At 38.3% G+C, this 23,251-nt stretch overlaps 1 protein-coding gene across 4 annotated transcripts in view; it reads left to right on the top strand.

Annotated features, from left to right (window-relative positions):
* NELL2 (neural EGFL like 2) overlaps positions 1 to 23,251 on the top strand; it is a 400,524-nt gene that overhangs the window by 68,973 nt on the left and 308,300 nt on the right. For 3 of the 4 annotated variants that reach the window (XM_080811935.1, XM_080811936.1, XM_080811937.1), the window contains exons 2-3: positions 259 to 344; positions 785 to 913. In XM_080811935.1, coding sequence (XP_080668061.1) covers positions 290 to 344; positions 785 to 913 — 184 coding nt within the window. In that variant the 5' untranslated portion in view covers positions 259 to 289. Of the gene's footprint in view, positions 1 to 5; positions 74 to 258; positions 345 to 784; positions 914 to 23,251 lie in introns of those variants that run through there. The other variant, XM_080811934.1, reaches the window with a different exon arrangement.

Genomic DNA, 23,251 nt, shown 5'->3' with positions numbered 1-23,251 from the left:
GAGCCCGACCCCTCCCTCTGGGCACCCCCGGCTCTGCCCGCGCTGCCGCCTCGGCTCTGCGTGTGGGAATGATGTACGCATTGGAGGGTCTAAGTTCTTCACGTGCCTGGGGGGTCCTCCCATTTTTTTCTTAGGCAACCAAATCGTATTAATCCTACTAATCAGTAAATGCGAGGCAGCGGCAGGAGGCACAAACGCTATTTTCCCGCTTGATTCCGAGAGCCTCTTCGATTTTTATTTTTATTTTTGTTTTTAAAGAGGGAGACGATGGACTGAGCAGATCCACACCATGGAGTCTCGGGTCTTACTGAGAACATTCTGTTTGATCCTCGGTCTCGGAGCAGGTGAGTGGCCCAGAGCCGGGGCCGGGGAACGGATGGCGCTCGCCTCGGGGCAGCAGGAGCTGGTTGGGGACGCCTTGCTTTTCCTCCACCCGAAGTAGGTCTAGAGTGGGAAGCTTGGAGTAGAGGGTGGGTTTAGATTTGGATTTTTCTGTGCTTGCCTTGGAGACGCCAGGGCCGGTCACACCCCTAGTCCAGGGTCTGAGAGCCAAGGGGGAACTTTGCACGGAGAGGGGTTTAAAGTAGGTCAGGGAAATGGGACTGGGTGCTCCGCTATTTAAAGCTTGGCTGCTGATTTCAGGTAAGGCTCTGCGCGGTGGAGGAGGGAGTCGACTCCCTAGTCAGTTCCCAATACTGTCTCCAAGACGCCCGTCTTTGATGCCCTGGAGGAAGAGGCTTGTATTTTGATGGAGCTTTTTCTTTCTTCCCCACCATCCCACCAGTCTGGGGGCTTGGTGTGGACCCCTCCCTACAGATTGACGTCTTAACTGAGTTAGAACTTGGGGAGTCCACGACTGGAGTGCGCCAGGTCCCTGGGCTGCATAATGGGACGAAAGCCTTTCTCTTTCAAGGTATGGAGCGCGTTCCCAATGCAGTTTCAGTTCGGATAATCCCGGAGGGAGTTGGCCTCAACAGCTCCTCCTAACTTATGTATTGCCTCATGGATGGCAGTATCTAGAGCTGAGATGTGGAGGGGTTAATGTGACACACATACACACACACACCTTCCATCTCTTTTTAAGTGGTTTGGTTTTTCTCCCCTCCCGCCCTCTCCTCCTTACTTTGTACTCTTGCCAGTTCTAATGGATAGTTCCTTAATTACTGTACAGAAACTCCGATGGCAGATGGTTGATTTTAGAGTCTGGGGAACAATGAATTATAGCACAAACGCCTCGTTTGGGTGAAATTGATTAAGGTAGAAAATAGGATAGCTTAATCTTAGTTAAGACATGGCTCTCTGAAAGTTTCAGGTACAGTGGTGCCTGGTTGGGAGGAATTTCTTTATGTGGAGTAGCTTTCTGGAAAAATGAATCGCTCTCAATAGTTTTATCTACCGTATATCACAAATACACCATATTTGAAACAATTCCTCTTTAAGAGATCATGATTCTACTCTATCAATGTCAAGAGAAAGAGAATAATATTCTCTTCAGTATTCTTTTGAAATTTTACAAATAAATTTTAATTCAAAGGTATATCTTGAATCACTATTAATTGCTTAATATCATAGAACTTTTTTTTTTTGGAGTCTGTGGGTGTTGGCGATGCATAAGGTCTGCATTTTCATTTATATTTGAATATGTAGTCAGAAGCAAATCCCAATGCCTAAAACCTTTGATTGACCAAAGCTTTTGAATATTGTTTGGTTTGTGGAAAGATATAATATGAGTTTCTAAAAGGTGGCTAAATACATACAGAAAGATTCTTTTCACATACAGTGAAGTATAGATGAAGGCAAAAGAGAAATGAAGTTCGGTTTAAAATATCTGATAGACTGACTGAAGCATCTTCTCCCTAGCCACCCAGATTTTTCTTTTGTGATTTTGGTACCATGGCTTCAAGAGAAGTGCAACTCATAATTGCTAAAGAGTTGGATATGCAAAATAAAACCACTTCAGCAAATCTGCCACCAAGAAACAGGCATAAAATAAAACTTGAATGTCTCTGTAGTGGTGTTGTTGCCTGACATAACCAGTATGTGTCACCATGGACAGTAACACTAATGCTTTACAATGGGAAAAGGAGGAAATTGACTTGTGTTGCATTTATTTAAAACAAGTTTACTCTTATAAAAATTAAGATGTAATTTTCTCTTTTAATTATGAGCCCACTAAATGTTTTTATTGTGACAAGTATTTGTGATGATATTTTATTTACTTAGAGGTCTTTTTGGGGGAGGGGTGGGAGTGCAGCTTAGATATTGAATCCTTTAGAAACAAATTTAATTTGGAAAATTAATAAAGGAAATAAGACCAGAGTGTCAGCAAACTTCACAAAGGGGAATGGAAGTGTCATTAGGGTTAAGCCTCTGTTATTTTCTTTCTTCCTTCCTTTCTTTCTTTCTTTCTTTCTTTCTTTCTTCTTTTTTGAAGCTCTGATTTTCAATCCCTGTGAACTAGAAACAAAGTTATCTCAGGTCTGCTAATTTGAGTAACTGGAAAGCTTTACAGAAGCTAAAGCTCCTGATAAACAAATGGTGTTGAAGTGTCCTTAAAATTTCCAAAGATCCTTTAAATTATACTTGTGTTCTTCTTAGTTTCCTCTAAAGATTATCTGAGCTGTCATAACTAGAAACCCTCAGGACTGTGCATTTTATGGTCTCATGCTAGACAATTAGACAATTCTAGGAAATAGTCTAAGGCACTAATATCTTTTCCTGGTTAAGTTTTTTAAAGGAATGTTAAGTATTCATCTTTATTTAAATTGTTAGTTCTTCAAGGTAGGCATTGTGCTGCAAATGAATTGTCCATTGTAACTGCGTATCAGTGCACATAGATGAGTTGTTTTTATTCTCTTTCTGGTACCAAGCCCTACACTTTGACAGAGTAAATGCCTAACAAATATAGTTTTCGAGATTTGAAGATGTAAAATTTCATTTCTTGCCAAATTATGAGCCTTATTTCATGTAGCCAGTAACTCAGGAAGTCTTTGCTACCTGCTATGTTCTCAGTAGGCATATATTACTGATCTTTTGATTGTGCTTTAATAATTTCTCTTATTCTAAGATTTAGATTATGGAATTGACAACAGGTGGATCTTTGGCTCTGCCTGTTAGTTTTGCATTACCTTGGAAATGTCTTTTCTCTGCTATTAGAAAAGGTTGTTAAGAAGTCAGTTCTGACTCCTACTACTTCTCTGAGATTCCATGGGTTTTAGAGAGACAGAAGCTTTCAGAATATGAACATTTTATGGATTTGATTTATAGTGAATTGAGAATGCTGCAGATATTTTTGTATAGTGTGTAAAATGTCATAGTAAGATAGTAACAAACTACAAAACCTGCGAGATGCTCTCGGATTTCATATAAACCTATCAGATAAGTTACTTTGTGCTATCAGATATGTTCTGTATAGATGAAAGAGATTTTGAACCATTAAATTTCTTCTGCAGTGGTATAACCATCTTCATTTGATTCTTTAAAGTAAAGAAGTCTCAGTGTATGATTTCCCAGTGATTTTTGCTCATTTAATATTTCTTCTCCTTTTGGTTACTTTATTATCCTCTAGTGGTATTTAAGATGCTTATAATTCAGTACTTTTTGAAACTGTAAGTAATTTTTGTAAATTATTGTGCCATATGAATCTATAACTTAATGGTTGTATTTTATTATGTATGTACAATGAAAGCAAATGGAAATATATTTCAAAGTCATACCTGGTTTTTATTCTAATAGTAACCATAGTATCACTAAAATTGTTTTGTTGTTGTTGAAATTTGATTTGTAGCTGCATTGGAAATTGAAGTAAGAAAATGCTAAATTAGATCATCCTTTAATAAATGTGGCTTTTTATCTGTGCCAATTATAATCATTTTTAAAAGGAAAAAGTATCCAGGCAACAGTTTGGAATCTACATGAAAATCTTCCAAGTATTTGTAGCTGCAGTCTGACTCATAGCCACAAAAATACATTTACATTTAAAAAAAAACCCAGAGGACTGAATGCTGACAATGAAAAAGACCTATGAAAGCTCATAAAGGGTTCTAAGGATTGTACAATTATAAATAGAATTCTACCTACCTTGTTTAAAGTCTAGGAGGTATTTGTAAAGACAGTGTTCATAATAATGTTCTTTCCTCTCTGTACATGAGAGACCAAGAATGAACACATAAGCAGCACAGTTCTAGGACTTTCTAGCAATGTTAGCATGATATTTAGAACTTTGGTTTTAAATTTGTCTGGCCGTGTTCCCAAAGTTGATAGTTTCATCTGTTGGTTTAATAAAATTTCTTCTAAGGTGTTCACAGATTTTATAATGCCATTAATCCTCACAAGAGAAGTAGATAAAAATCAAAGCATAATTTTTTTCCTGAGTTGGTAATTTGAAAATAAATTTGGTAGTTATTTTTAAGGAACTTTAAGATTTAAAGATTTTATTTTATTTTACCATTTTACAGATTTTATTTATTTGAGAGAGTGAGGGGGAGAGAAAGAGTGAGAGAGAGAGAGAGAGAGAAAGAACAGGGTGAGGGGCAGAGGGAGAGGGAGAAGCAGACTCCCCGCTGAGCAGGGAGCCCAGTGTGGGGTTCGATCCAGGACTCTGGGATGATGACCTGAGCCAAAGGCAGATGCTTAACCCACTGAGCCCCAAGATTTAAAGATTTTAAAGGAAGGGGTGCCTGGGTGGCTCAGTTCGTTAAGCATCGACTGAGATTTCAGCTCAAGTCATAATCTTATAGGTCCTGAGATCAAGTCTTGCAATGGGATCTGTACTCAGTGGGGAGTCTGCTTGAAAGTCTCTCTCTCTCCCTCTCCTTCTGACCTCCTTCCTCCCCTGCCCCGCTCATGGTCTCTTTCTCTCTCAAATAAATAAAATCTTAAAAAAAAAAAAAAAAGATTTTAAAAGGAAAAAGTGTCCACAAGTCTGTTCATGTCACTATTTAAAAACAGGACTGAAATTGGGAATTTGGTGGTGGCATTGACTTTAGTAGGTAAAGGTAACTACATCAAGGAAAGTTAGTGTAGGCTGCAGGGATTATTTGTCAGTATGATGGTCCGTGAACATCCGTGATCTTAGAGACAATGTCGTTGGTGCCCCGCTAGAGTAGACTAACACAGTGACAAAGAGATGGGCTTAGAAACTGGACAGCTCCAGTGGAATCTCATTAGTTGTTTTCCTATGGTGAAGTTACTCAATTTCTCTGAACTTCAGTACTTTCAAGTATAAAATTAACGTTGTTATGAGGGTTAAAAGAGACATGTTCATTCAAATGCACTTATACTGTGCAATCCTGTTCTGCTAGGTATTAGGCATATAACAAAGGAATCAGTTAGAATTTTACTTTCAGAGTCTTAAAAACAGTCATTAAACAATCACACAGATAATAATAATTTAATCACCATTAAGATAAATGCTATGAGGATAAACGAAGAGTGCAATGGGAATCTATAGTCTAGGGAATCATAGGGTCAGGGACACTGTCTTTGAAGAAGAGTCATTGAAGCTGAAAGCTGAAGGATAGGATACTCTTACAAGAGTAGTCTGGAGAAGACGGGCTATAGGGATTCAGAAAGGGAGAATCACAGAGACAGGGAAAAGAGCATGAGCAGAGATCCCAAGCTGGGAATGAGCACTGTGCATTTGACAAGATGGAAGAAACTCACTGTAGTGGAAGCATAGGGTTGTGATATGAAATGACACACATGTGGAGAGCAGGGGCCAAATTACACAGTGGGCCATTTTAATAGAAGAGAATTGAAAATTTATCATTATGCAAAGATGTATTGTGGTATATGCAGAATAATGATCCCTCAAAGATGTTTTTGTCCCAATCATAGGAACCTGAGCCTATATTATGTTACATGTCAAGGGGGAATTAAAATTGTACATAAAATTGTTGCTAGTCAACTGAACTTTCAGATAAGAAAACTATTCTGGCCCCATCTAATCACAAAGGTCCTTTAGATCTGGAAGAGGGAGGAGAAAAGTCAGTGTCAATGATACAATGAGATAATGACTAGACCTGCCGTTGTTGGATTGGAAGATAAAAGTAGACTGTGAGCCATTGAATGTGGGCAGTCTTGCGAAGATGAAAAAGGCAAGAAAATGGATTTTCCTTTAGCATATCCAGAATTGCTGACACTTGATTTTAACCCAGTTCTGACTTCTAGGACTGTGAGAAAATAAATTGGGTTGACTTAAGCCCCTAAGTTTGCAGTGATTTGTTAGAGGGCAATAGGAAACTAATACATATTTTGATACGTGGAAGTGGAGCCTGCTGGAAGAAAGACTTAAAAATATGGAAGTGGCTTTGGAATTGGTAAATGGCCATAGACTGGAGGAATTTTGAAAAGCACGATAGAAAAAGCCTGGGTTGCCTTGAACAGACTGTTAGAGATATGGATGATGGCAGTTCTACTAGTGAGGACTCAGAAGAAAATGAAGAGTGTGGTAGAGAAAACTAAATGTCCTTAGAGAATACCTACATTGTCATGAACAGACTGTTGGTAAAAATGTAGACAGTAAAGACACTGCCAGTGAGGGCTCAGACAGAAATCAAGAACATGTTATTGCAAACTGGAGACAAGGGGATCCTCGTTATGCAGTGTCAGAAAACTTGGGTAAGGTGTGTCCTGCAGTTCTGTGTAAGTGAAGTGTATAAATACAAACTTAGGTATTTAGCCGAGATGATATGCGTGCACAGCACTGAAGGTGGAGCCTAGGTTTGTCTTGCTGCTTATTCCAGTAAAAAACATAGAGAGGCAGACTGAGGGAAGAACTATTAAGCAAAATGAAATCAGAACTTGATATTTGAGAAAACCTCAGCCTCCTAGATCATAAATGATGCTAAAGATAGGAGAGTCGCTGTCAGAAATGCCTGCTCTGGGGAAAGCCAATGTTGCGGGTAGGAAACCTTTTGGGCGGGCCTCAGAAGTAAAACCAGAGTGTTCAGTTACCTAGAGGGCACTTTGAAGAAATTGAACATGTAGCTCATGGCTTCCCTCAAATATCTCAGCAGAAGCCAGTTAGAGAGACAGATTTATTGAGGAAATATCTCTGGAGTAGCCTCTTGTTTAATGGAGTAAATTGCCATGACTTCTGTGGGAGACCTGCATGGTTCCTGAGAATATTGTATCAGCAAAAATACATCTGGGTGGGCCTGAAAAGGAAAGCAAGAGGATGTAATGAAAGAAGGTAGTTGGATCCCAACAATTCTACGAGCAAGAAACAGGCTGCTTAATCTACTTAGCGGCAAACATGTACCACCTTTGATGAAAAAATAAGGTTGACTAAGAGGGAGAACTGAGAACCCAGAAGGCAGAGCTGAGATCCTAAAGGGTAGAAACAAGGACCACAGAACATTATTCCCAGACTTTGAAATCAAATACAGTTTGCCTAGCTGGATCTCAAAGTTGCATGGATCTGATGTCTAATTTTTTTAACTTCATTTTTCTCTCTTTTTGAGTGGGAATGTCTATAATTGTTTTCCCATGTCTATTAGTACTATCAAATTTTGGGAGCAGATATCTTGTTTCTTGAGTTTCACAGGTTCACAGATGGAGAGGGATTGGGCCTCAGGATGGATTGTAACTCATTTGTAACTCACTTAGATGCTGACATTTGGGACTTTTGAACTGATAAGATTTAGACCAGATTTTATTTTATTTTACTTTACTTTATTTTATTTTAATTTTTAAAAAAGATTTTATTTATTCACTTGACAGAGAGAGAGAGAGACAGTGAAACCTGGAACACAGGAAGGGTGAGTGAGAGAAGGAAAGCAGGCTTCCTGCTGAGCAGGGAGCCCAATGTGGGGCTCAATCTCAGGACTCTGGGATCATGACCTGAGCTGAAGGCAGACACTTAATGACTGAGCCACCCAGGCACCCCTATTTTATTTTTTAAAATATTTTTTTTTATTTATTTGAGAGAGAGAGAGAGAGAGAGCAGAATACAAGAGAGAAAGAAAGAGGATGAGTGAGGGTGAAGTGCAGAGGGAGAGGAACAAGCAGACTCCTTGCCGAGCAGAGAACCCATCGTGGGGCTCCATCCTAGGTCCCTGGGATGATGACCTGAGTGGAAGGCAGGTGCTTAACCAACTGAGCCACCCAGGTGCCCCTAGACCATATTTTAAACCATGAGTTGATACTCTACTTAGTAGAGACTTTTGGATAGAATGAATGTATTTTTCCATATGGGCTGGATGTGAATCTTTGGGTATGAAAGACAGGCTGTGGTAGGCTGAATAATGGTCTCTCAACTAAATTTTCAGAACCTGTGAATATATTATGTCACTTGGTAAGGAGGAGATTAAGGTTGCAGAAGTAATTAAGGTTGCTAATCAGCTGACTTCAAAATATGAAGATTATCCTGGATTATCTGAGTGGGTTCATTGGAATCATAAGGATACCTTAAATATGGAGGAGGGAGGTAGAGGCATCAGTGCCAATGTGATGCATTGTGAGAAAGACTTAATTGGTCACTGGTCATTGCTGACTTTGAAGTTGGAAGGTGATCATGGGCCAAGAAATGTAGGCAGCCCACAGATGGTATAAAAAAAGAAGAAAATGGATTTTTCCCCTAGCCCTGCAAACACCCTGATTTTAGCCTAGTGAAATTCATTTTGGACTTCCGACCCTGGAACTGTGAGATAATAAATTTGTGTTGATTCAGTCACTAAAGTGATATGTTACAGCCACCATAGGAAACTAATACATATGTTAAACATTAGAATCCATTTGTTTTGTAGCTGAATTAAACTTACTTTTGGGCCCTCTCTCAACTATGCATGAGAATGTGTTTGTAGGGTTGTTGGAAACTTTATCCAGGTAAAACTGTTAGACATTTGTGATTGAAAATAGCCTTTTATGTGTAAGGTCAGAATCTTCATACTAGGTGCCAAGTCTTTAAGAAATGCTCTCCATCATTTAGCTATGAGATCATTCTGAGAGCAAACAGCAAAATCAAGTGTTGGACTTTTTTATTGTATTTAATTTTCAAAAAATATATCCTCCTCCCCCAAAAGGTTAATGCACAGGTGGAGGGGGAAAATTAGCATGAGTATTTAAAAAATGGAATGGGTAACACTCAGCAACACTGGTGTTTGGCACCCAGTGATTGTGGTAGTCCATAATTATGGGCAGGGGCAAGCACAACTAGAAGTCTCTTACCAAGAGTGCCAGGGATCTCTGTGGAATGGCAACTAAGTTTGGCTTAGGAGGAGCTGGGACAATCTTGACGGGTTCTGACATACAGATGACTTTGAATGTCATGACCGAGGCACACCCGGATGACAGCTGAAGTCAAGAGCCTTCACCTTTCTTTGGCTTTATTACATCTCCTACTGGCTCCTTGTCCTCATGTTGATTCCAGACCCCAGTCTTGCAGACATCTAGCCTCTTTCCCATTCTTACTATTATCTGTCTATAATTCAATATCTGCTAACTGATAACTTAGGTATTAGACATTAAGGCCTTACAGTGTGATCGGTCTCCCATTGATTTTACTTCAGTTCAATTAAAAATATTTTTAAAAGATTTTATTTATTTATTTGACACACAGAGAGATCACAAGTAGGCAGAGAGGCAAGCGGAGAGAGAGGAGGGGGAAGCAGGCTCCCTGCTGAGCCGAGAGCACCACGCGGAACTCAGTCCCAGGACCCTGAGGTCATGACCTGAGCCGAAGGCAGAGGCTTAACCCACTGAGCCACCCTGGCACCCCACAATTAAAATTTTTTTATTGCAATGCTTCTGTGAATAAGAATGGGACACACAGTATAACGGAGGAAGGAAAATGTTTACATAAATTATTACTGGAGGTAAAAGAAAAACTGAAATTTAGTTGTACATAGTGAAAAAGAAAATTTGGGACTTTGTCTTAAAGAAGGAAGCTAAAAACTATGAAAATTATGTGTCTTAGTACATATATGACAAAGTGGAAGTAATTATTTAACTATGGGTTAATTATAGGAACAAGTAGAGTAAAATCAAGTGTTGATTGTGTGTGTGTGTGTAAGTGTGTGTGCATGCGCACGTGCACGCATGCATTTGTTTTTATAAAAACATGTGAGGACTCTCTCTTTACCATTTTAATGCAAAACCATTATGTTTTGAGATACCTGTCATAATGGTACAGTTTTTATTTTTCATTTTTAAAATTTAGCTACCTGTGTGAGACCATCATAAGTTAGTGCCTTTGTGTGTCATTGGAGCCTTTTTTTACATGGTTTTTTATCAACTTCATGAAAATTTTCATCTTTTGCTAGCTAGGTTTCAGTTAGCATTGACATTGAAGAGGTAGTTGTATGTGCAAAGTCATTTTATTAAGCAAACAGTTTATTGGTGGACATTTTTGTTATGATGACTTCTGTTTCACCACATAAACTCATCTGTTGAAACTCAGATATGGGCTGCTGTAATTGAGAAAAACTAGGGAGAGAGCGAGTGGGAAGAAAAGTGGAGCATGACTCTTCCCTTTCTCATTTGGCCTGCTGCCAGCCAGTGGGCACTTGCACAAGTGTTCACCGAATTGTTCTTGATGGCACCTTTGCTGACATTCTTCATTCTGGGGAAGGGATGGGGAACCCGGGCAACCGCATGTCTTTCCCTACAAAGGGAAGTTTTAGAATGAGGACAGTAAACTACTGCTCTGAAAGGTCTCACTCTACTGGCCTGGACACAGGGAAGAAATGGTGGGGGTAATTCTAGGTTCATAGTGATATGCAGTAGCAGTGAGGCCCACGGGCTCCAGTGCTGGACATGTTGGGCTTGAATTCTTTGTTCACTAGTTGTCTGAACTTGATCTTGTTACTTAACTGATCTCTCAGATAAAAACAGTACTACTTCTTAGAACTGATGTGTAGATTATATGAATGAAACTATGCCTGACATTTACCATTTAATATATGTTAATTTTTTTTTTCACTTTTGAAATTAGCTGAGCAGCAAGTCATGCTCCTTGGATTTTTTTTTTTTTTTAAGCGGTTTCCAGGTAAAAATACTGGATGCTGTGAGGGAGTTGAGGTGAGGTGACTTCCACAGGAGCGGAGAGGACAGGCGAAGAGCAACTGGAGTGGAAGAAAAACTGGCTCTGAAGCATCTTCTGTTCTATGGCTTTACTGGGTGGAAGAGAATATGCAGATTTGGGTAGAGAGGGATAAGAACAAATGGAAGATGTGGAGAGGAAGGAGTGTAATTTCTCTATGGTCCCCCCTACGAGGGGACCATAGAGAAAACCAACAAAAGAAGATGTCTAGAGTGAATCTTTTCATAGTATGAGCTCATCTGTAGGCTCATTCATAGTGTGAGCTCCTCTACAGCCACCAAACACACATTACTTTCTAAGCCTGTGAAAAGTTTAGCTTAGTTTTGAGTCGTGGGGAGAAGCATTAGGAGTACTGAGAAACAAATGATGCAGTTGCTTTACTTGGCTCTGGTTAAGGTAAGTTTGGCCTTCCTTGGCAAGATACCAGTTTGATGTGTTGGTAGGAACTGATGATGAAAATGGTGGTGGAAGGTAAGATTTCACAGAGCTTTGAATGGTGGTGGAGAGGCTGGTGTAATGTCGACAGAACAGTTGGGGTGGTCCTGTGGATCCTTTGTGAATGGGGTCACTTTCTTTATGTTTCTAGCTACTTCTTTGGCTTTTTCTCTCGAATATCTTGCTGGCATATATTGTTTATTTCTATAGTCCAAAGTTCCTATGCCAAATTCTTATCCCAGTGGCTCCTGAGACTCTAGTCTTAAGTTACTTTTCTATATTGTCCCCCTTTTGAGACTGTGAATTCCCCAGGGAAAGGATCATTCCCTATGTTTCTTCTGGCCACCAGCAACTCCATGCCAGTGCCTTCGCTGGTTCTTCCTGATTTTTTTTCCTGGTGAACATTTACATATTATTCAGGACTCAGCTAAGCTGTCACTTTGACTATAAATCCTTACTTTGGTGGAATTGTTTCTTCCTCTCTGCTGTCTTAACATGCTATATGAAAACAACCACCCCACTGTAGTTTAACATTTTTTTTAACATAAAAAATCTGACCACTTTTCTTTTCCTTGCTGCTACCTCCCTGGTCTAAGCCACCACTATTTTTCAGCTGGATTACTGCAGTAGCCCTTTATGTGGTCTTCTTGCTTATACTCTTGCGCCCCTAAAATATATTCTCAATATAGTTACCAGGGTGCTCTTTTAAAACACAAAGCATATCATGTTATTCCTTTGCCCCATTCAGTGGTTCTTCATGTCACTCAAAAGATAAAGTTCTAATTATGCCCTACAAAGACCTGCATGAAAAATTCCACCCCCCCCCCATTACTTTTCCAGCCTAATTTGTTTATCTCTCCCTTGCCCACTTTGCTTTAACTCCACTGGCTTCCTTGTTGTTCCTCACTCAGGTGAGTTACTCTTCTGCCTCAGGGCCTTTGCACTGGTTATTTGCCTGGAATTCTTTTCTCCCCAGATATCTGCATGTTTTCCCCTTTCTTTCAAATGTTTTCTCAAATATCAATTTTTTAATGAGGACTACTCTCACCACTGAGTAAAATTTCAGCTAATCCTCTACCCTACGAGTACAGTTGATACCCCCTATTCTGAAGTTAGTTTCCATAACATTTATCATCTAACATCCTATATTACTCACTTATTTATGATTTGAATGTTTATCATCTGTCTCTCCTGCTAGAAAATAAGCTCCATTAGGACAGGGGTTTTTTAATGTTTTATTCACTGATGTATAACCCAAGTGTCTAGCATACAGTAAGAATTCCACAAAAATTTGTCACATGGATATACTTATTTGGCTGACTAGTTTGTGATCTTTTTAAGGCTTGGGACTCTGCCTTGATTCTTCATGTAGCGTCCTATCATGGTGACATATGTAAGGTGCTCAGCCAGGCATCAGTAAATGAATATTTGTGGCATTGAATTGAGTCCAGTTATTCATGGCAAATCTGATTTTTTGGTGACATTATTATGTTATATATTTATGTAACTTTGAAGAAGGCAAAAGAGTTCTTTCTCTATAACAAAACACCTACTACTTTCTTCTCTAGTCATGGGGAAAGGTAAGAGGGTTGAGAGGCATGGAGCAGTTGTTCTGCTTAACTTGGTGCCCTTCTGAGAGGGTTCTTCTCCATTCCAAGATGAAGTGTGACACAGAAGAACCTGGACATCCTGAATGCTTGTTAACAACGAGAGTTTACAGTTTTAGTTTGTAGTATTGTGAATTCAACATTTAGCGGAGATGCTCATATTCATTTGAAAGTACTGAGAAACATTTCAAAGGCAAATAAGGATTAATTTGGATTATCTATGCTATAGTACTTCTCCCCTACTGCAAATAAACCAAACTGGAATACATCCAGAGGAAAGAAGCCAGGGAGTTGAAAGGTTTGGAAACCATGTCCGATCAGGAATTGTTCAAAGAGCTTGGAAAATTTGGAATTTTTAGCCTGGAGGATAAAAGATGGTGGGGATGTAATTTTTTTTTTTTTTTAAACATATTGGAAGGACAGTCATGTAGAAGAGGACTTAGATGTATTTTGTGTTGTTCTAGAATGGTGATTTCCAAATGTCAGCTTGATGATCAATGGTTTATTGACTGCCTTGTTAAAAAAGACTCCCTGCCCTTCCTACACTAAGTAAGTCCATGTATCTGAGGGTGAATCCTAGGATTCTATATTTTAAAAAAGTTTCCTGTGATTCTGATGTTCAGCCAAGTTCGTGAAGCATTTTCTAGAACTGAGCTGTTCTATAAATATAGTAGCTACTAGCCATGTGTGGCTATTGAGTACTTGAAGTGTGCCTAGAACAAACTGTGATGCAGCGTCAGTATAAAAATAGATACAGGGTTTTTATTACAGTATAAGAAAAGAATGTAAAATAGCAATATTTTATGTTGATTATATGTTGAAATAATATTTTGGATATATTGGTCAAATAGATATATTAAAATTAAAATCACCTGTTTCAATCATTAAAATCATCCATTTTTCTATCCATCCATCCATCCATCCAACCACCCATCCAATAAACATACTTCTAATAATACTCAAGTTGAGATTAAATGACCTATTCGAGGGAAAATGTTTCAATGGGGTAGGAGTAGGTATTAAACTGAATGCTTTCTAAAGTCACTTTAGTGCCAACTGAAATTAAATTATTCTCTTTTCCCTTTTAATTAACTATCCTTTTTATTATAACTTCTCATGTCCAGAACATCTTCCTTTTCATCTATCTGATAATTCTTAACACTCTCTTCAAAGCAGTTATCTTTTAAAAAGAATCTTGGATTGTTCTACTACTCTCAGTAAAGTTTACATGGAGAGATAGCCTGTCCTTTACTACTGTGCTGCTGTGCATTGCGTATCTGTTGTATAAAAACTCACTCTTAATGGTAGTGATCTACTTTATTTCTTCCATGCACTGGTTTTTAGTGTTTAATCTATTTTGCTTGTCTATTTAAGTGGAGAATCCCCTAGGCAAGCACTATGTCTAATTCTGTGTTCTTACAGTCTAACACATCGTACTGATGGACCATTAAATGTCCCAGAAAAAGTGCCAGAAAGATTAACTATTTCAGAGCAGAACGTAACCTATATTTTTAGAACTTATTTAAATTTCCAGCAGTAATTGGTGGCTGAACGTCCTCAGTATGATTTGTGTGTGTTGACATATACTTGTAACTGAGCAGAGCTCTTTCTGGAGACTGACAGGTTGTGAAAAAGAAAATTAAAAAGGTATATAAAAATGGTTGGTCTGTGCTACCAATGAGATGCACTGCTCTTGGTACCTGAATGCTGAACCTGGATGTTTCCTGAGAACCTGTCGACTTTGGAGGAGGACATGTTGTTCACTGACGTGCTTTGGTGTATCCTTACTATATATATTTCATCAAATTGCTAATTATACTATAAATATAGATTCATTTAAAGTGTCTGAGCACTCCGGAGAGACAGCTTATTTCATGATACTATCATTCATATGTTTGTTCTTCCTTCAGAGGTTGATTTCCAAAAGTTCTGTTGAAATTTAAGTATTAGTGTTATTGCTTTTGGTAATACTTTCTATCCCCTGATGTTCAGAGTGAATTTATATAGGATATTTAATAGATAATTTAAATCAAACATCTTACAGAAATACGGTGACTCTAGGCTTTATGTTTTTGCCTTTCAAATGAAAACAGAGGGGCTTTCACGATAGAAGAAAGATTATATCCAAATAAAGGGGAGAAGTGCTTTAAAGTGCCTAAAAGAAGAGATCATTGAATCCAGATCTGAGTTCAAAGATTCCAAAATTAGGCTTGTCTGGGGTTTTGGTATACTTAATGTTTCATTATTATTCTGAAAGAAAAGACATTCCTTTAACTTAAAACTCAAAGGTCAGAAAGTGGAACTCACTTTAATCGAACTTTTAATATTTCTAACCCAAATCTTTGTTGCTATTACCATATCCCTTACCAAATTCTTCCTGAAGTTCATCACCAATTTCTATAGTAAACAATCATCCTGAAGAGAGAAGACAGTGTTTTAAGTTATACTTTAAAAAAAAAAAATTTTTTTAAGTTATACTTTTTGTAAGACTATTATGTTATGGGTTGAAGTGAAGACTTATTTGAAATTTCAATGAATTGGGCATAAGAACTTCAGTTGGAGTAGGAAGTTGCAGTATGGGAATTTGCAAGAAGTCAGCCCTATTAAGGGAAAGTAAAGAACACAGAGCGGGTGTGTATTTATTGCCACTCACCTTGAAGACACTGAGTCTCTATGCAGAGGTCAATTTTTAAAAAGTTGTTACAAAAATTTCATTATCCTTATCATAAGTGCCTCTCTACCACAAAGCATCTCATCGTACATTTTCATCCCTTTGCTGCTGTGGGTCCAATTTTTAATAATTGGTTGCATTTACAGTGAAAATAGTGTAATTTAAATTGTTCTTTGATAACACACTTCCAAATTAGAACATGTTTCAGAGACTAATGGGAAAAAAAATGAGTGTTCACTCTGAATCATTGACCAGGCAGGAAACTGTCGAGTAGGGAGAGCCCACCTACTTAATGGATGATTACTTTTTGTTATTTTGGTCAGCAAATTAGTAAAGTCAGGGGGTGAAGTTGGGAAAAGGCCAGAGAGGCCGTGGAAATTTGCAGACTCAGTCTTATTTCTAAAACTTTTCAGGACTGATGTTAATTACTCAGGCATCAGACCAAAAAAGCTCAAGGTTTTAAGTAAATACTATCTTAGCGGCCTTAGGAAGAAACTGGAGGGTATGTTTAAACTGTAGCCATCTATGTGTAACAAAGCTTTTCTCTCATGGGACAACATAGACTAGAGGTACAAATGCAGAACTACCTCATTTTAGACTTTCTGAAGTTATGATGTAACAGTGCAACAAATATGTACTACTGGAAGATATTGGAGGATTTGTTTTCTTTCCACACTCTCTTAATAGGGGCAGGTAAAGAAAATATAATTTGCAAACTTTATTTGCAGTTTTATATGTTGGTATATGACTCCACCAAAGGGAAATTTCCAATCGTTAAATTGAAATAGAGTATTTTAGGTAAAAGGCTTTCCATTCAAAAAAAAAAAAAAAAGAGAGAGAGAGGGTGTGTGTGTAAGCCTGATGATTCACAGACCTGTACCACTGGGGCAAATAATACATTATATGTATATGTATAATAAAAATAATTTTTAAAAAAGAGAGTAAGTCAAATGCTCCATTGATATTGATGACCATTAGGCAGTGAATACATTTATGTTTTAGTGAATTAAACGGAGAGGACTTAGAAATATTTCCAAATATCAGAGAGGACAATGGGAAGTGTGAAAGAAATGTTTCGGTTCTCACTACAGAGAGACCTGTTGTTAATTAAAGTGGACTGGAATGTACTTGCAAACAAAAGATCAAATGTTTTTGGAAGGGCGAAATCTGTCCTTGTGGATTGTAAGTATTGAGGAAGAACAAGATATGGCATACGACTCCGCAGAACAGATTCAGCTGTCAGGATGTGATGCGTGAAAAGACGTGGGTACTGCTAGCTCTGGAACTGGGTCTCTCTGGCGCAGCTTGCTGCCAGCATTTGAAACCGAAATATGTCGTTTTGCACATGGCGCATCATCCCTCTCTAGGAGGAATGGGGCTTATAATAAATGTTAATCAGGGGGCTGTCTGGGTGGCTCAGTTGTTAGGTATCTGCCTTTGGCTCAGGTCATGAACCCAGGATCCTGGGATCGAGCCCCACATCGGGCTCCCTGCTCGGCGGAGAGCCCGTTTCTCCCTCTCCCACTCCCCTTGCTTGGGTTCCCTCTCTCTCTGTCAAATAAATAAATAAAATATTTAAAAAAAATGTTAATCAGCCACTATTCCCTCCTCCAGATAGACTCGTTAAGCTTTTTTACATTTTGATTTCGAAAGCACTATTATCTTTGGAGCTATGGTTTAATTTTATCAGTAGCTATAGCTGTAAATTAAAAAAAATTACTGGTAAAAGTGAAAATGACAGCAAAGTCATAAGCAGGATGTTAGAAAAGATTGAAACAAGATAATACTTGACTTCGATCTTTCTGTTTAATATTACCACGTACTAACAAGGGTTGGTTATTTTTTTTTCCCAAATGTACGTATCTTGTTATTGACATGCAATCATTAGCAAAGAATCCAAATTTGGACTTATCTGAAGTTTTAGTCCATTTGATTTTTCACTATTATACTGAAAGAAAATGCATAGCAGTGACTTACCAAGTCTCTTACCAAATTCTTCCTGAAGTTCCATTAATATTTATTTATGAATGTGAATTCTTTTTTTTCTTTTAGACAAAGAGAGTGAGCCAGCATGGGGCAGGGAAGGGTGGCAGACAGAGAAGGAGAGAGAATCTTAAGCAGGCTCCATGCCCAGTGTAGAGCCCACTGCAGGGCTCTATTTCACGACCTTTGAGCTTAAATCAAGAGTTGGGTGTGGACCCTTAACTGACCGAGCCACCCAGGTACCCCTTAAGAATGTGAATTCTTTACTCCTCTTGATTTATAGTGGTGGGTGGTGTTGGGTGGATGAGTTGGAAGATTAACCCAATCAGATACTGTTTGCTATTTCTGGACAGTAGTGTGCTGACCAGATCAATTCAGGTATTTCTATTATAAACAATAAATGTTTAGGGTTCCCTTGTTGATTCTTTGAACAAAAAAGGCAGCGCTTGCCAAATTGCTTTATTAATATAATATGGATAACATTCTAGCCTAATTCCATTCATAGTCTTATAAATATGTACACACAATACAGATATTTTAATTATACTGTCTGTAAGATAGACTTCGACATTCTCCTGATAACCACAAAAGCAAAATCCTGTTTGTTTCATCTAATCCCTTTATCTGGATTTACACTTTCCTCTTAAATTATACTTTATTCTTCCTGCTCTCTTTAGCTGTTCTTTTTCATTGGCATCTACATTACTGTCGTTGTTGCCAAAGGTTTCTAGAGTCCCTACAGGCTCCGTTTAATGGTATTGCCAGGGCTTTGTTGTAAGTCCCTATCATTTCAAAATATTTATTCACTTTATTACTATTATACTGTATTTCGATTTGGTAAATTTTGCAACAACCATGAGAAACTCAAGTTTGATAAACTTAACTTTGTTCAGTGAGCTATACTCAGTTGCTTTAGTATATACTTCTGATGTTAACTTTTTATAGAATAAATCATTACTATTTTGTATTGGTATTCTGTTTGATAAGTGAAGGCTTACTCTCTAAATGTAATCTTCAAAATGATAACAAGTAACCTTTAATATGATTTATTAACAAAACCATTAATATAGCTTTAGAACAAATCAAAATATTTTTGAAATGACTGGATTGATACCATTAAAAACTTCCCAAGCAGCACATGGAATAGACAGCCTTGTCACTCCATCTCTTACACTTTTCCATTTATACAGAGACTTCTTCTACTTAATTCATTTTTATGTAATTGGAATTATTTAACAGTCTGCATTATTTTTATAATCATGAAAAAATAATAATAACTTTTTTTTTTAGAACTATTAAGTTAGTCGTTCTGTCTCTCAAAATGATAAAAATTCCATAGGGAATTTTGTCCATCTGCTTTTTATTTATAAATATTTTCATTGTGACACAATTAAGATGCAATTGAATGTACAAATCTTGAGTGTTTGATAAGTTTTTTGTTTGCTTTTTAGAGAGAGAGTGAGCATGACCGGGGTTGGGGGGGGGAGGGTAGAAGGAGAGAGAGAATCCTAGGCAGGCTCCACACCTAGCGCCAGCCTGACGTAGGGCTGGATCTGAGGATCCTGAGATCAAGACCTGAGCCGGTATCAGGAGTTGGCTGCTTAACCAACTGAGCTACCAGCTTAACTGACTGAGCTACCTAGACACCCCAATAATCATGTATACATACAATCACGTAACCCACTACCCAAAACAAGACATAGAATATTACCATTTCTCTAGAAAATTCCATGTGTCCCTCTGTGGTACATTTTTCACCTTATCCTCTACATGATTTCTTATGCAATAGATTAAGTGCCTTTATTGGGTTTCATATAAATGGAATCATGTAGTATATACTTTTTTGTATCTGGCTTCTTTCACTTAGCACAATGTTTTTGAGATTTATCAATGTCATGTGTATCAGTAATGCATTCCTTTTTATGGCTGATATTATAATGTTGTATGACTATACCACTATTGCTGAGTATTATTCCATTCTATGAATATACCACTGTTGATAAACATTTGGGCTGTTTCTAGTTTTTGGCTTTGTGAGTAAGGCTGCCACAAATTTTGTTGTACGAGTCTCTTTTGAACTTACGCTTTTATTTCTCTTGGGGTAAATACTTAGGAGAGAAATTGCTGGGTAGATGTATTTAACTCTCTAAGAAACTGCCAAACAGCTCTCCAGTGTAGTTGCCCCAATTTGGATCATTCTGTACTCATACAGAAATGCTCCACGTTTTTCTGAACATTTGTTTTTTTTGTAGTCTTTTTGATTTTAGTCATTTTCTGTGGGTGTGCAGGGGTATTTCATTTTGGATTTAATTTTCATTACTCTGATATCATGATATACTGCTCACTGACCACTATACATTTTCTTTTTGTGAAATGTCTGTTCAGTTGTCATGCCCACTTAAAAAATGGGTTGTTCATCCTTTTATTGTTGGTTTTTATAAGATTTCTTCGTATATGTGAATACAAATCATTTGTTAATATGTGTTTTGTGAATATATTCCCCCAAGTTTGTGGCTTATCTGTTCATTTTCTTAGTAGAGTCCTTTGACGAACAGGGACATTTAATTTTCATGAAGTCCGATGCTAAAAAATTTATCATTTCTTTATTTTATGGTTTGTGTATATTGTGTTCTATCCAAGAAATCTTACAGCCATCTAATTTTAAAAACCTCTTAATTTTAAAAACCTCTTAATTCATGAGTTCCTTTTCCCCCACATAAAGTTCAGCAGAAAGAAACGGACCTAAATTATGTTAAAACTTTAAAACAGCCTGTCACAAATTTATTGCTTCCATGGTCCAGGCACAGAACATAAATGAGTTCACCAAACCACACAGGAGATTATGAGGAGTAGTGAGGTCAGTGACTAAATGGAGAAAGTTCAGACTTCACTTAAAGCTATTCGCATTCAAATTTACATGTCTGGAGATGGATGGGCCAGTTGGGGCTTGTGACCCCCGCCTTAAGGAATTGTTTAAATAGATTGGTATTAGATGATTTTTGTCTAATGATCACTGCTTAAATCGTGAGCTCTTTGCAGGTGAGAAGGAATGGTCAGTCTGTTGACAAAAAAAGCCCAGTTTCTCAGAAAGTCTGCCTCTTCTGCTTTTTCTACAATGATGATGGGCTCATGAGGAGAGGGGTCTGGTTTGGTGACATCATACCTAGAGGAAAGACTCGAGATCTTTGGGAGGCGTATCCTTTGGTTCCTCTGTTTGTGGTTGTGTGTGTGTGTGTAGGTCCTGTGTCCATCCCTCTGCTGCTCTCTGGGGTGATGTCCCATGCCTGTCTATTGCTGTTTGTTCTGCTAGCAGTTGTGGTTCAAGTCTATGGCTGCTGTTAGTTTTTACTCTGCCTTTTTGTTAGCTTGGTCAGAGCCCCGTGGTATCGCCTGGCTGACTGCCTTATCTTGGTCTCCCTGGTGCTATAGAGCCCCAGGAGGTGTGTGTCTAATTCCCATTTGACCCTAGCCTGAGTGGTTGGCCCCTAATTATTGCTCTTTGTAAAACCACCTCATTAACTTCTCTGATATGCAACTTGGCAAGGTCCCCAACCAGACCTTGGGACAGGTAAATCTCAGGACATCCTTCCTCCTTAGGCAGCTGTGCCTCTGACTTTGCTTTGATGTAGCTGTGCTCCAAGCTGATACAGTTTTGGCAGTCTCCAAAACCATTATCTCCCCAGGTTCAAAGGGGAGTGGACAGGAGGGCTCCTCTGCTCTCTCTGATGCTCTCACTTGGTCAGTGTGACTCTCTTCAGACCAAAGCTGCAAGAGAGGAAAATCTTTCTTTTTTGCTCCCCTTTTTATTTTCTTCACAAGCCTTTCCAGTCTTAAGGAATGTTTTTTTAATTTTAATTCTTTTTTTTTTAAAGATTTTATTTATTTATTTGACAGAGAGATCACAAGCAGGTAGAGAGGCAGGCAGAGAAAGAGGGAAACAGGCTACCCACTGAGCAGAGAGCCCGATGCAGGGCTCAATCCCAGGGCCCTGAGATCATGACCTGACCCGAAGGAGGAGGCCTAACCCACTGAGCCACCCAGGCACCCCAATTTTAATTCTTTTTATTTAAAAAATCTTCTTGCTTCTCCCTTCCATTCTTTCGCTGTCATCGGTAGGAGGGGTATATTTAGTCCACTACTAGGGAACTCTCTGAGCCATATTACACAAGCTTGGCTCTTCGAATATACAAAGAAGAACTTGCGAAATTTATAAAATCCTCTCTGGAGATAGTAGCAGGCTTGCGAGGCTAGAGTCTTTCTGCAGAATCCTATTTTTGAATTACAGAAGTTGAATATTACTTGGGATTTTTTTTTTTTTTGTATTCGTTCTGTACTGAGCCAAAATCTTCCTCGCAGGCAGAAGGATGCTTAAGCTAGCTAAGGTGAATGCTTTCAGAAAGTCTCATTAATAATTTATAAAACATTATCCCTGTTACACATAAGAAAATAGAAATAAGCCCACTGTGTTAAATCTACTGTATTAGTCTCAGTGGAGTTAAATAGTAAATAGTAATAGGATATATGATTATAGTACTTAAGGAACATGTACCTTAGTTTGGAAGATAGGATTAAAAGGAGTAAAATATACATATAAATATAATAATCTGGTACACATACTTTAGAAGAATAAAAATTCCCATGTTTGAATCCTTACTGTGTCAGTAAGCCTGGAATGGGGTGAGTCACTGCCGTGCAGGGGGTAGTAAGGAGATGGTGGTGATGGCTGAGTCCTGAACCCAGTCCTGTGGCCTTCTTTTTGTCCTGGCCTGTCAGCCGGGGGGCTGTCTGAAGCACAGAATGTTAAATAATGTTCTGAGTTATAGTATTAGGCATTGTATAATGTGGGGGAAAATTTTGCCTGCTGATAATCAGCTTCTCTCTCTTAAGTTCCTGCAGAATATCCTGAGGTTAAAAAGTCACTTTCAGAAGACCTGTGGCTGAGAATGGCTTCAGAACATTATTGTTTGTGAAATGTCAGAACACCATGGTAGAGAGATTGTTTTTCATTCCGGGGAGTGGTGTCGCTGAAGAATCCCCAGTAACATTTGTTTGTATCATACAGGTCATATCATCACATACAGGTCAAATGGAAATTGAAAGATCATTTGGGCAACTTAAAAACTACTGGCCTAAGAAAAACTAGAAAAGATATGTTTTAGGATTTATTTTGCATTGGTCATCTTGAATAGGTTCTGTTGCTTACAATAAAATATCATAATGCTTTGGCATATTGTCTGAAAAGGGAGAGTATAGAAGAAACATTCAATTTTTTTTCATGTGGAACATGGGTTACTCTTCTATTGCAGCAACTTAAAATGCAATAGATTGCAGCAGGCACAATATTGACATGACAAATGATAATGGTTCCAGAGGAGCTGTGCTGATCAATATCGTTAGTGATCTGCAAACTGAGGACTCTTTTAGTGGGGTTTGATATGATTAGACCACAGTGACACTAAAGAAGCCATGCCCGTCTGTGGTATCAAGAATCTTCATAAAAACCGAATGTCC

Source organism: Martes martes, assembly GCF_963455335.1.
Source record: "Martes martes genome assembly, chromosome: 8".
Lineage (NCBI taxonomy): Eukaryota > Metazoa > Chordata > Mammalia > Carnivora > Mustelidae > Martes > Martes martes.
Note: the sequence above shows the minus strand (reverse complement) of the source record. Positions and strands in the feature narration are given on the sequence as shown.